The sequence below is a fragment of the Actinia tenebrosa genome, unplaced genomic scaffold (assembly GCF_029948245.1).
Source record: "Actinia tenebrosa isolate PJP-AT-01 unplaced genomic scaffold, QUT_ActTen_1.0 PGA_scaffold4__44_contigs__length_22323623, whole genome shotgun sequence".
Classification (NCBI taxonomy): Eukaryota; Metazoa; Cnidaria; class Anthozoa; order Actiniaria; family Actiniidae; genus Actinia; species Actinia tenebrosa.
In genome coordinates, this window is record NW_028292581.1 from 14,357,387 (window position 1) to 14,372,088 (window position 14,702).

General features: G+C 38.4%; 2 protein-coding genes across 2 annotated transcripts; one reads left to right on the forward strand and one right to left on the reverse strand.

The window, feature by feature from the left end:
- Positions 1-1,468: 1,468 nt before the first annotated feature.
- Positions 1,469-14,702, reverse strand: LOC116288117 (mannose-1-phosphate guanylyltransferase regulatory subunit alpha-B). Its single transcript, XM_031694858.2, has 12 exons — positions 14,557-14,702; positions 14,291-14,388; positions 13,781-13,884; positions 12,323-12,509; positions 12,090-12,149; positions 10,912-11,042; positions 9,643-9,771; positions 8,732-8,829; positions 8,149-8,195; positions 6,934-7,026; positions 6,368-6,539; positions 1,469-2,320 (listed from the first exon to the last, which is right to left on the reverse strand). The coding sequence occupies exons 1-12, from the start codon at positions 14,594-14,596 to the stop codon at positions 2,220-2,222; spliced, it is 1,260 nt and encodes a 419-aa protein (XP_031550718.1). The 5' UTR covers positions 14,597-14,702; the 3' UTR covers positions 1,469-2,219.
- LOC148907169 (uncharacterized) lies at positions 2,600-5,220 on the forward strand. Its single transcript, XM_089036405.1, has 2 exons — positions 2,600-3,608; positions 3,839-5,220. Exons 1-2 carry the CDS (start codon positions 2,600-2,602, stop codon positions 5,218-5,220), a joined length of 2,391 nt encoding a protein of 796 aa, XP_088892531.1.

The following is a 14,702-nucleotide window of genomic DNA, read 5'->3' on the forward strand; positions in this document are numbered from 1 at the left end:
GAATGGCAATAAAACAAGTTTTTCAAGGGTATATATGCTTCGCAAAACAGTGTAGGTAAACTTACGCTTGTTCGGCCCACGTGTCGTGAGTTCAAATGCCTCGTTTGAAAAATGGTATCAAAATTTTTCGGATGCTTTTTGATATGTTTAAGTTCATTCAGTTATCGTTCTTTTGCCGAAGTATGAAGCTTATATATCCATATCTGTCCTTATATTTGAAGATTCTCCACTTGTCATCGAACACTAGGAGATGCGATCGAAGTCCTTCTGAATCAAGTCGAAGAATTCATTATTTTGGCGTCAAGTCGACCACAAGCTTCAAAAAAACTACCAAGATCAAGTACTGTGGCAGATTACGAGTTGTGATCAAAAGTTTTGAGTGTCATTGCTGCGTTTTTGTCCATTTTTAGAGCAATTTTCCTAGAGACAGATTTTTACCGCCCTTCGTCCGCCATATTGGATTGCTCATGAAAATAGTCTCTAATGCGCATGCGTCCGGTTTTTCCGCTCTGTCGTGTCGGGGTCGAAATCTCCGGCGTAGCCGTAAATGCTTCGCGCTGCCATACGACGGTTCAGCATTCGATGTCTGGAAGTATGGTCCTGACTTTCAATTATATTATTAAATGGTAAAGCTGCACCTAGTCACATATATAAAATGTACCAAGGTTATTCGATTTGCACGAGCCTAGATATCCTTTCTTACTTTGAACAGCTATGAAAATAATAGACCGATCCCGGCTATGCTCGAGTATCCACCCAAATAACGCAAAGTATTAATTCCCAGTTAAATAGAGAATGTCCGACCAACAAACTCCCAATTCATAAGATTCTTCTGTAGTTATTGACTTTTTTCTTAGTGTGGACACTCGAACCATGAACACTTCAAGAGATCTTTAATTTTTTTATAACTATCCAAATCACAGATCTCTATATAAACAAGGGAGTCAAACATTTTTGAGGCGCCATCCAATCACAACAAATGTTTTATTTTTAGCTCACGAACCCAAGACGAATGGTGAGCTTGCAATGATGGACACACCGACATGCGAACAATCACACCGACATTCGAGCAATTTGTTCAAGGTGTTATAAAAAGTTCTCTATCATTGCAATCTCACCCGTTCGTCTTGCTTCGATGCAAAGGCATGGCTACCTTTCAAGATGGCGCAGTAAACTGTGAAAGGGGCTATTGCTGTCTAGTTGTTCCATGCTGTATATCAAAAACCCATTTTTAGCTTGTCTGACGTAGCAACAGTAACTAGGGAGGATGAACAATGAATGCAGGATCGGTGTATTAGTAACTATGCCCGCTTGAAGGACTGCAATAGTACAGTAGTGCAATCGAAACATAGCCGGCGAAACCCCACAATGCAAAGACACTTTTCTTCCAAGCTCTTTTGGTTAGAATTAGGATATCAAATAATTCCAGTTCTTTAGGTAAAACAAACAAACAAACAAACAAATGTAATATTTTCAGAAAAAATATTATTTATTTGAACCATTTTTATAATGTCCTATTCGTCATTCATTCGAAAAAAGGTAAGATACCTAGTGACTGCGAGTCAAAAGTAAAAACAACGATAAAAATTATTTTAAGTCCCCTGAATTAATACAAGAAACAGACTAGTAATGTGCGGCAAGCATGCATTTTCCCATGTCATAATACCTTTCGGATCCCAAATTCATTCTGCTAATATTTTCAAAGTAACAAAGAAAAACCTGAAAGCTTCAGATCAAAAAACTTTGGACCGGAAATACGTCACAACTTTAAACTCAAGTGCATCATGGGATATCTTACAAAAAATTGGCGCCTTTGGCATTGATTAGAAATCCCATACTGCTTAGCACATCATGATGAAAGCGTCTATAATTAATACTTCCTCTTCTACCCCGTATTTTTTTTCCTATTCTATTACTGTAATTTCATACGCTTTTCAGAATTTCTGCGACCAAGACAACTTCAGTTGCACATTTTTTTTGTGGTGAAAGAAGTCATGACCTAGGTATCTAAAAGCTTTAGAGGTCACAGAAATATTCATTAAAAAGGTATACTTTTCTTTCTCTCACTTTCAAATTGTGAATTGTTTCAGCTTGAAACAGGTCGAGCCTCAGGCGACCCCTGTTTGCTATTTTGGCCGACAAATCATGCCAAAAATGATATTTACATTTATGATTAAGGCCGCGAGAGATTGTGCGTAATTAATTCTAACTAGCTAGGTTTAGAGGATGATTTCGTTTTTGTAGCATTGGTTGAGTTCTTTGTGAGGCAGAACGATAGAGTTTAACACGACGAGTTCTGGGCCTATGGACACATTGCGACCTGGAAAATAAAAAATAAATAAATAAAAAAATAGATAAAAATATTGAATGAATGAATGAATGAATAAATGGATGGAGGGATGGCTGTCTTACAAGTAACAACAAGTAGAACCATGACTGCGTTTTCGCCAGTTAGACCAAGAATGTCTTTTCTCATCGATAATATACTAATAGTCATACTATACTTTCACATAATATCTCCTTCAGGAAAGCGAAGTCTCCATTTCAAGCTATCCAGCACAATAAATGTGACGAGTCAATAGTGTGACGAGTATCTGTCATGGCGACCGGTCACGTTTTGGGAGTGCTCCCACTCTTAGGATATTTTTACGTTTTATCGAGTTTACTGGTACTTGAAAACCAACGTACTGTCTATGTAAATACGGGAGAATGTTTTCTTGGACAGACCAGAAGCAGTGTATGGATCTCAGGAAGTATTTCAAGCAAATTTTTCACAACGAAGGGCCGAACAAGATATGCGAAGTCGAGGGCATCTTACTACAGTAACTGCGAGTACCTTCGACTCTGTGGCGATGTAAGCACAAACCCAGGGCCTCAGTCAACTAGAAGGATTTGTACGGAATGTGAATGGGTAGTAGCTCGAAATCATCGGGTTCCTTTCGCCGACGCAAGCCTAAATTCTAGCAACAGTTCGATTCTGGGCTCTGAATCCGGGGCAGAAGACGCAAACTCAGTCTGGGACGAATTTGACGAAATAGCAAAAAAATACCGAAAGAATCTCAAGATCGGACACGTAAATGCAAACAGCATTGGCGGTTTCAAGTTCCATGAAGTAAAGACCTGGCTGCTCTCTGGCAAGCTTGATATCCTTGTGATTTCTGAGACCAAGATTGAAGAGAGTTTTCCTGATAGTCAGTTTCAAATCGACGGTTATCGTTTGTGTCGAAACGATAGAAAGGCCGGCGGAGGAGGACTCATGATTTACGTGAGAAGTGATATCTACTTTGTGAGGGTCCAACAACTCAGTGGTCTATCTCCGGAACGTTGGTCTCGGTTTAGAACCGAATCAATTGTACTCAAGATTAAACTGGGCAAAACTTGGCTTGTTGTCGTTGGCATTTATAGACCTCCTTCGTTTCCCAAAACACAATGGACGGAGGAGCTTACACTTCTCTTTGAAGCTGTTTCTGCACTAAGCGATACTGTATTTTACGCCGGGGATTTCAATGCGGACCTCTTAGATCCCGACAAACCCCCTCGAGAAGGACGTTGTCTTCTGGATCTAATGGATATTTTTGATCTTGACTGTCTAATCACAAAGGCAACTCGTAAGACACACACATCCGAAACGCTGCTAGATTTGATCTTGACAAATTCCAAGAAAAAGGCTCTGACATCAGATGTAGTTGATACGCAAATAAGCGATCATTCTTTAGTATACACCATTTTACGGGCAACGGCTCCAAGATCGCGCTCTCGAAAAATATGTTTTCGAAGTCTCAAGAACTTTATCAAGAAAAATTTATGCAAGATTTGCAAACGGTACCATTTTCTATAGTAGATGTTTTTGACGATGCGGATGATAAACTTTACGCCTTCGAACAACTTTACACTGGTATTTTAGATGAGCACGCACCTCTTAAACAAACAGTTATCAGGGGAAACCAGGTTCCTTACATGACAGAGCAGTGGCGCAAGGCTATAAGGCATAGAAACAAGCTCTGGAAAAAGTTCAGCAAGGACCGCACAGACGCGAATTACGATCAATACAAAATTCAGCGAAATAAATGCACATCGTTAAGACGGAAGGCTATCAAAGAACATTTTGCGAAAAAATCTACGGAACCGGAAAACCCAAGGGAGTTCTGGAATACGTATCGGCCTTTCCTATGCACTAAAGCGAAACAAGCAAATGACATAATCCTAGAGGAGAACAACAAAGTCATAAGTGAAAAGCGTGAAATTGCTGAACTTTTAAATGAACATTTTATTAAGATCACAGAGAGCGTGGGGGCGGTGACTGAAGAGGAGTACGGAAAGAATTTCGTCAACCATCCAAGCATTATAGCGATCCAACAACATAATGGCAACACGAGTTTTGAATTCCAGCGCACAAATCAAGTGCAAGTCGAGAAGCTGCTATTAGAGATCAATTGTCGTAAATCGTGTGGCTATGACATGATGACACCTAGACTTGTAAAGGATTTGGCGGCTGTGATAGCTAAACCTATTGCAAGCATTTTGAATTCGTCGATTGACCAAGGTGTTTATCCGAGTGGTTGGAAGAAAGGACAGGTGACACCATTGTATAAAAAGGACGACGAGTTTATGAAGGTCAACTACAGACCCGTCACAGTCCTTGTCGTGCTCAATAATGTGTATGAAAGGCTGTTGGCGGTACAGATGCAGGACTTTTATCGCGCGATCTTGTCTGACCTAATAAGCTCTTATAGAAAGCTATATAGCTGCGAAACAGCTTTGTTACGCTTGACAGAAGATTGGAGGGCAATGCGCGATAAGGGGGAGCTAGTTGCGGTGATGTCGATGGACCTATCTAAAGCGTTTGACGTTATCCAGCATGATTTATTGTTGACTAAACTAAAAGCGTATGGTGTTGGTGAGAGAAGTTGTGCGCTTCTGAAAGACTATCTCACTGGGAGACAGCAGAGGGTGAAGATAGGAGACACTTTCTCTAGCTGGGAGGGCGTTGGCCGTGGAGTTCCTCAGGGTAGCGTCTTAGGACCAATGCTATTCAACATATTCATAAACGATTTGTTTTTCCACGTCACAGAAGCCAAGTTAAATGCATATGCGGACGATCATCAAGTATACTGTTCAGGCACTGATCCAGCAGAACTTGAACACTGTTTATGTAGTGAAGTAGCTAAAGCAAACACATGGTATAAGGTGAACGCAATGAAACCAAGCACCAAGCGCTGATTTTGGGAAAAACTGACCACAAATTCTCATTCCCTGTGAAAGATTCTCTGGACATTTTTGGAATGAATATAGACAATAAGCTCTCCTTTGACAATCACATCTCCGCCATTTGCAAAAAGATCAACAATCAGTTTAATGTTATGTTAAGATTTGGAAAACTTATCTCAAGGGACACTCTAATAAAGCTGTATAAGGCTTTCATTTTGCCGCATTTTCATTACTGCTCGTCGGTGTGGCATTTTTGCGGTGCGCGCAATGCCAGCAAAATGGAAGCTTTAAACAAGCGAATATTAAGGTTCCTTTTACAAGATTATGATTCTTCATATGATTTATTACTTGAGAAGGTCAACCTAAAATCTCTACAAGTTAGACGCCTTCAGAATTTCTTAATCATATTGTACAAAAGTCTATTTTTTTCTCACTACCCAGGATATCTAAACAGTATGTTTACTTTCCGGTCTACTTCCTATAATTTACGCGGTAACTACATTCTGTCTCTCCCTAAACCTAAAACAACTACATATGGCCTTCACTCTTTTTCTTATTTAGCTGCTACTTTATGGAATGCACTGCCGGATACTTTTAGAACCTCAAACTTTTTGGACTTCCGTCGTAATATACTAAAGTATGACTCTTTCGAGTAACTACTCATCAACATTGAAATTGAACTGATTCTGCAAAATAGTGTACATAGTGTACATATGTAAATGGATGGATGGATGGATGGATGGATGGATGGATGGATGGATGGATGGATGGATGGATGGATGGATGGATGGATGGATGGATGGATTGATAAATGGATGAATGGATGAATAGATGAATGGATCCATGGATGGATGAATGGATGAATGGATGGATAGATAAATGGATGAATGGATGAATGGATTTAACAAATCGCTCATAGATTTCCATTGTCTGTCCTCTTATTGATCAAAGATAACGTCTTAAGAGGTTCAAAACTCAAGTGGAACCACGAGAGCAGCTGTCGGCCAATCAGAACGTGTTATTTACGTGATATGTTGTGAAAAGATGGATGGATGGACGAATGAATATACCATTTAAATACATCAATAATGAATGACATATAAATGAAAGATCAATTTATTAATTTATTAATAAGAAAAGAGTCAAACAACCAGCTCACCTAATATGGTTACTGAAGGCGTTAGCTTTCCATCAATACCGAATAGTGATTCCCCATCAGGTCTTGCGAATTGATCATTGGGGTTGGGATCGCATCGATGACCTTCGACCCTTGACCACTGGCCCACGGTACAGTTCCAACCAATGATCGAATATAAAACACAACAATGATCCTGTTTTTGAAATTAAAAAAAGTGAAAATGAAATAAATGGGATGGTGGATGGAATAGATGAAGGGATGGGTGATTGGGATAGATGCATGGATAAATGGATAGACAGATGAAATGAGATGAATGGATGAACGAAATGGATTGAATGGATAAATGGGCAGATGGATGGTGGATGAGGAGGATGAACGGACGCGTGAATGGGATAGATACATGGATAAAATGGAAAGGAATGGATTAATGGATGGGTGGATGGATGGACTGATAGATATGTAGATAAATGAATGGATAGATGGATGGACGGATGAAATGGAAAGGAATGGATTAATGGATGGATGAATGGATGAATGAAATAGAATTATAAGACTGTACAAACATCACAAATACAATGAAAACCTACTTTAAGTTCAGCTCCATCGAGTATGATAGATTCTCTGATTCTTGCACCGGGTCCTATGACAACTCCACTTCCAACTGACACGTTTGGACCAAGCTACAGATAATAAACATTCACGGTCAAAGTGTAAAGTGTAAATATTTTGAAATGACACTAACAACACCTAACGAGTACATTGCCAATAACAACCTCTCAACATTAATCCCTGAAATAAAAATATTCACACAACAACTATTATCACCACTATCACCAACAAGAACAACAGAGTAATAACAACCACTGCAACGACTACAGTATAGCCACTAAAAATCTAAATCTAATCGGATTTACCACTCCATGGTGGACGGAAAGCTGGCCTAACAGGTCATGCATGCAGTTAGATTGAATAAGAATTTGGAAGTTGATGTTTACGAAGCGAGGAAAAACCCAAGAAAACCCTCAAAACTCAAGGGAGAAGCAAAAAACAACTCTACTTGCATACAACACTGAATCTGAGAAGTGAACCCAGATCACATTGCTGAGAGCGAGCACACTCACTGCTAAGGCTACCCATGCTTCCCTCAAAGCCACACCACCTACTACAACAACCAAAGCAACAACGATCACTGAACAACTATTGCTAAAACACCAACAACAACAACTTCTCAAAAAACTCATTAGACCAGCACAACTAGCCTCCACCCATCAAAATCGACCACAGCAACGATAGTGACCCTTAGATCTGACGAGTTTTAAAATTGGTTCTGTGCATGTTGTAAACATTGATTCGTACTTATTTTTTGATTTGTCACAATCTAAAGGTTCAAACTACGTAGACTAGCAAAATGTGCCAATCTTCAAAAGTTAACAACTTGTACATGTACTCGTCACCCGGCCTAAAGGTCTCTAATCATCTAATGAAATATAGTGACAACATAAGACCCTCAGAAAAACTGTGCTTGCATCTACATTATGTCTATTTATTGTTCAAAGAAAGAACTATTTGTTTCCGGTGTTGTTTAGAAAATGAGTTAGAATGTGTTAGTGACAGGGGTGGATCCGGGGGGCAAAGGGGTCTGAAGCCCCCCTTCAGCAGAAAAAAACAAAACAGAACAAAACTGAAGAATTAGATGCTTTCTTTATTGTTTTTCGTTGTGTTGATGGAAGAAACTCAATCAGCCCCCCCCCCCCCCCTAAAATTTTGGCTCGATCCGCCCTTGAGTGAAATGTTTTACTTACGACTGCAGAAGTGTCTACAGCAGCGCTTGGGTGCACATAAACATCACCTAAAAAAAAAAACATTATGACATGAATAATTGAAGGGCTAACTAAGGAGTCTGAGAAAAACTCTCGAATCCAGGAGAGACCCAAGATACTCTTCTGATGTGATGCCAAAGTCCAGGAATCACACGCAAGCAGATACTTATATAGGGCAGGTTTAGCACAGAATAAAAGAAATTTATGGCTGTTATACTTTTCGACCTCCTTGAGTTTCTGGTTCATGGGAATCATTAAGATGATTGATACCAAGTAACAGAATGGTCTCTGATTTATTTCGTATCTACAGGCTGTGTTTACTGATAATTTGGATGCTAGTCAGTCAGTCCTCTTTCACTCTGACAAAGGACAGCTGGGGATTAACGAGGTCTCCATTATTGGGGGGAGTGTGCCCCCTCCCTACCCCAGTGATGAAGTACTAACGTCAGTTCAGTTCCAAATCTTTTTATGCAGTGCTTAAGTTTCCTTCTTATTCACTTGTTGTATTCAACACCCCAATGCAGTCCAAACCAGTGCCTGCTAGACTGAAGGCTGACACACTCACCAATAAAAGTTGGTTTTCCATAGCCATTTTTGGCAAGTCTTTCTGGATGGGACCTATGGTACAAGTCCAGGAAGTTTCTGTTTGCATATATAGCCGACCTGTTGGTTACAATGATTTTTTAAACATCATGAAACTACTCTTACACAATGGTTTAATAGACATCCTTACCAATACAACTGGCATCTTGAATTCTATTGTTTTAAATAAGACATTATGGGATGCTGAAGGGGCAAATTTATAGACTGCACAGCAGTCAGGGTGTTTTTTTTAATACAATGGTCAATACTTTACAATGAGAAGCACATCTAAACAGCCATTGAATTTGCTGGCACTTGAAAAAATATGTTAAACACTTTCAAATTATTTTAAAATGTAACCCCACCACTCTGCTTTATAAATTTTTTACATTTGCCCCCTCGGCATATAATTCAAGATGGCTGCCATATCAGTAAAAAGGTCTATTCTGTCTATTCTCAGTTAAAGTGGGAAATACTGTAACTAAGCACTCTTTGTTGCACTTGAGTGTATGACATCCCAAGACGTTACATGTCATTACCTAGAGAGTCATTTCTTTGTTTATGCTGTGCATGAGAAGACACATTAATATGGATACCACACAAACAAAGAATCTTATTCTCAAGAGAACAGCACATTGTTTAAAATGGGAAAAGATTAGACCTAAGGTAGAGAGGTGTATAGGTCATCTACATCAACAGCCCACACAAAAATTTACAGTATAGATTTGATGTGCTGAGCTGACAGTGCAGTGACTGTGTCAAATGTAGCAGCATTTTGATGACCTGTGATCTACATGTAGCTTGCCGGAGTCATGGTTTATACTCAAGCTAAACCATATTGCACCCTGTTAATTGAAATAATTCAAATGGATGAAAACACAACAGGAAACTAACCCAGCACTTTTGATTGTTGTCCAAAAGTTATTTGTCTTGTATACAAACAGTTCTCCAGTGTTGGCCAAGTATGTCATTAAGTCTTCACCCATTCGTAGAACCTCAGGACCTGATTGATAGTTATCACTCCTAAAACAATCAAAAAAATTAATATGAAAACTAATAAATATAGAATATATAGCTTAGCTGGTTAGCTGGAAATACCGAATGCTACTAAATAATTAACAACCTCTGGGCTGATCTAAGTCAGGGCACGGCTAACTCACAGATCAAACCCTGAATCAGCCTCTGGGCTGATCTTATTCAGGGCATGACTAACTCACAGATCAAACCCTGAAACAACCTCTGGGCTGATCTAAGTCAGAGCATGGCTAACTCACAGATCAAACCCTGAAACCACCTCTGGGCTGATCTAAGTCAGGGCATGGCTAACTCACAGATCAAACCCTGAAACCACCTCTGGGCTGATCTAAGTCAGGGCATGGCTAACTCACAGATAGAACCCTGAAACAACCTCTGGGCTGATCTAAGTCAGGGCACCGTGAACTCAGAGATCAAACCCTCAAACAACCTCTGGGCTGATCTAAGTCAGGGCACTGTGAACTCAGAGATCAAACCCTCAAACAACCTCTGGGCTGATCTAAGTCAGGGCACTGTGAACTCAGAAATCAAACCCTCAAACAACCTCTGGGCTGATCTAAGTCAGGGCATGGCTAACTCACAGATCAAACCCTGAAACAACCTCTTGGCTGATCTTATTCAGGGCATGGCTAACACATAGTTTGTGGAGAAAGGAAGACTGTTAAAGCCTGGAGAAAAAACCCTCAAATCAAGGGAGAAACTTAACAATTCTACTCATATTTATCGTTGCATTTTTGTATTATATACTGTATATATTATATTTTGTTTAATTTTAATTACTGTATGGTATCTCTTTTTAAATTTAAATTATTATAACAGAATTATTAGAATTTATTATTATTATTATGTATTTTTTTAACTTTATGATTATATATAGAATTTTTTATATTTTTATATTCAGAAATTCGTATTATAAAGGAGTATGTCAAATGCTCCTAGAAGTTATGTGCTTAAAATATATAAAAAAGAAAATTTTTTAATAATATTATTATTATAATATTATAATTATTAATATAATTATTATTATCATTATTATCATTGTGAGAGGAAAGTGCACTAATGCTACCCTACAGTACCGTTGATTCCCATAGCTGTTCTCTATTTCATAAAAAATGTGCACATACAAACCTTGCATTCTCAAACTTTTGCTTCATCAATTCACTCATGGTTTTGAAGAATTCAGTTGGTGAAAAGACATATACTCCACAGTTGATCAGATTACTGACAAAAGTTTCAGGTTTTTCAACATAGTGGACTACCTGTGTATAAGAATGCAGTCAGGTAAGAGGTGAAATTGAAATTTAACAAATAGACATCAAAAGATATAACTAGCTAAAAACTAGTGTGAGCTGCGTCGGTGTTTCTAATGAAACAGTAATGATGAAAAGGTAAATTATACACCGTGAAAAGATGAAAAAACTTACTGACGTTTGGGACGCTAGTCCTTCGTCGGAGTAAAAGAGAAAGAACTTCTTTCTTCTGACTTCTTTCTCTTTTACTCCGACGAAGGACTAGCGTCCGAAACGTCAGTAAGTTTTTTCATCTTTTCACGGTGTATAATTTACCTTTTCATCATTACTGTTTCAAATAGACATCAGTTTTTTATGTGTCTGTCTGACAATGTGATGATGCAATTTATTGTCAATAAGAGGACAGACACATAAAAAACTGATATCTATTTGTTAAATTTCAATTTCAAAAACGATAAAAACTTCTCATTTTTAGTGGTCAAAACAACCAACAGAAAGAGCACTCACACGTTGACTTCAGCTTCATGTGTCTATCCTCTTATTGATGATAAAAAATAACCCAATCAGCGCGCGAGAAAGTTATTGTAAAAATAATAATAACTTATTATGGATGAGGGCAAAACAATTGTCATCTCACGGGACCCGGTTTAGGGGGGAGGGGTGGTGAAACTCGGTACCCACCACCTCTGGAAGTGAAATCTTAGATTTTATCCCCAAATATCTCCAAAACTCAAAGCCAAATCACAGAAATGAATGGACTGTCTGTCTGCATGTATGCTAAAAAACATATTTGTGAATAGAAATTGCCACTACAACCCCCAGTATCGAGCACTTGAATAGATCTCTGGGGGGGGGGGGGGGGTATGTATCGGTACCCACCAAATTAATTCATAAAATTGGGATTTCAAAACATTCGCATTGTAGAACTTGCACATTCTTTATATTACAGTTGACTTTTGCAAATGATTGGCTGTTAAACGAGGCTAAGCCCGTACAAATGAGTCTGTAGTCATAAAACACATAATTTACCGAATGAGAAAAAGGACTATTATATACCTCATGACAATCTTCTTTTTCTACAAGACATCCATAGTTTTGAGCCTGCTTTCTGTTTGCCTGCACACAACAACAACAAAAACAAACTTTAACCATTGTGTAATCTTTCTTTGCCATTTTGATAATACTCCAAAAACAACCAATCATGGTTCAGCCCTAGCTTGTGGGACATACCAACCGTAACTAAGAGGAGTTAGAAAGATAAAGTGTCACTGTATCTTTGATGTTTTTACCTCTGTTGCCATAATAGCATGCTTCCCTGGATGTTGCTTGTAGAATTTTAGGAGTTCTTTGAATGGAAAGTCACAACTAATGTCAGCATTGATCACTACCAGTCCCTCTGGATTCCCAAATGATATCTGGTCACGAAAATGATAGATGCCGCCAACGGTACCCAGTGGTTGATATTCTTGAAGGTATCTGAAGGGAAGGAATGGGATACCATGGATATTACCCTCGAAATACCACGGACTCTTAGAGTGTGTTTGTACTTAAAGTGATTGGCTCAGAAGGGGGGTACCTGTATATTTATAGAGAGACTCTTTGGCAAAAATATTGGGTACATGCTTGTTGTATCTCTTATGGGAAAGAATTCGTAATTATTTGGTATATCAAATTAGGGTCAAAATATAAAGTTTAGAATTTTAGGGTATTGAAAAAGAAAGAGCCCATTGCTTTTTGTATTAATAATAATTATGCATACATTGTAGCTCAGGCACATCTTCGAACTCAGGAACTAAATATTTTGAACATTTTATACGTGTAATTTTTGTGTCAGTATCTCCTAGGGGTTGAAAATGTCCAGCCATGCCCTTTTCAAATGATTTCTTGTATCTTTTAAAGGTACATATTTTTGAACATTTTCAATGAGCATGCCCAATTCTTTTACCCTGGAGTACCCTATGGAATGATGGGGCACTTTGAGTCCAAGTGTACAAGGTCCCAATCTTGTGCTTGGGCACTGTCATTACCAGACCCTGAAGTTTCCCTGGGTAATTCAAAAGCATAGATTTCCTAACATTTATTGAAAGGCACAAATTGTGCTTTGGAGCACCATGTTCAGGAACCAAGTGTTAACATGATCTTAGACAGCTATTTAGCTTGATACCATATATGTGTGCCTTGCCGAGATCATGTTTCCTAGAATTTTTATTGACTGATTTTTTTCTTGCACATTGTGATTGATCTGGTATACTAAGGCAGTGCTGTGGCTTTAGAGTGATCATGTCCACACCATGTTCATGCCCTGTTTCAGGTATTTGATTGGATGGAGAGTAAATATTTATCTTGTAATGTGATTGGTCTAGTGCAAGCCTTGCCATGTCATAACTGTGTTCATGCTGTGAGCTTTTCACACACAGTCATACAAAAAAGCCCTAATAATTTCTCATTCTGACCACATATCATTTCCTAAAAAAACATGCAGAGAACTTGGAGAAAAACCCTAATGCAATATAACTGACTAGTCGTATCATATCAAATTGAGCTGATCCTCGCAGTATATGAAGCAACTAATGCAGCTGCAAATTGAAAGACTCAGAAAAAATTCTGAGTCTTGAATGGGATTTGAACCCGTGCCCTTGCGATTCTGGTGCCATGCTCTAACCACTGAGCTACCAATCCTCGTATTTGACTTCATGGAGCATTAGTCATATCATGATGGTAGATTAGTTTGTCAGTGAGTAGTTTACCTTATTATTATTCCAAACTCCTGCTGTGCCGATGCAATAAACTTGGATAGTGGCTCACTGGATTGATAGAAACCTATCAAAATCACTTCTCTTAAGTCTGGGATCTTCAGACAAAAAAAAAAGCATTAACCAAATTTATGAGTGATAGTAATAATATTTTAACTCGTTTGTCATAATAGAACTTACAATGCTTCTCAAGGGAATGTCATGTGATCTGAAATGGGTAATTTCCATATGAAGCTTAAAAGGTCTGTTGGGAACAAGAGTTTGTAACTGGACAAGACGTTCCACGTCACTTCATCAAGGCAGGAAGCTTCCATAGTAAAATTTATATAATAACAGATAAATTAAAACTCCTCAAAAGAAAAAATTGAAAAACAGTAAAGCCTAAACTTTTAACGTAGTTATATCCTATCTTCTATCAAGAAAGGGTAATTTAATAATTTATTATGAATGAAGTTTGAAGTTATAGTACAGCAAATCTCGATATTTAAAACAACAAATACCAACCTGTTTACAAGCTTCGATGTGGTGATGTATGATAGGAAATCCTCCAACTGGGAACAACGGCTTTGGAAGCTCCAAAGAAAGAGGACGAAATCGCGTCCCTACAAGACAAAATAATCAAAAGCATCAGCTTGGAATTCTTTTATTTTACCGTGAGAACAAAATAAAGTCAATGATCATAAAATAAGCCTCAAATTCTATAAACATTTCTGACAAATCCAACATCCAATGGATCGAAAAACGTAGAACTAAGGTAATCAATCGCTTACCTTTCATGGGACCTCCAATGAGAATAATAACCTTATACATCTTGTTTTCAGGGAAGATTTTGGTTCAAAGGCAGAGGAATCAAGTCTTGTTGTAAGATTTCTATGGGAATCTTTTCCTTCTGATCAAAACTTTGCCACCGTGGACA

Excerpts from the sequence above, each read along its gene's own strand:
- LOC148907169 (XM_089036405.1), top strand. The coding sequence starts at position 2,600 with ATGGCGACCGGTCACGTTTTGGGAGTGCTCCCACTCTTAGGATATTTT. Across the intron at positions 3,609-3,838 it reads TCTAATCACAAAGGCAACTC|TAGATGTTTTTGACGATGCG; the intron begins GTAAGACACACA and ends CATTTTCTATAG.
- LOC116288117 (XM_031694858.2), bottom strand. The coding sequence starts at position 14,596 with ATGTATAAGGTTATTATTCTCATTGGAGGTCCCATGAAAG. Across the intron at positions 12,510-13,780 it reads GAGTTTGGAATAATAATAAG|ATACCTTCAAGAATATCAAC; the intron begins GTAAACTACTCA and ends CCTTCCCTTCAG. Across the intron at positions 8,830-9,642 it reads ACAACAATCAAAAGTGCTGG|GTCGGCTATATATGCAAACA; the intron begins GTTAGTTTCCTG and ends TGTAACCAACAG.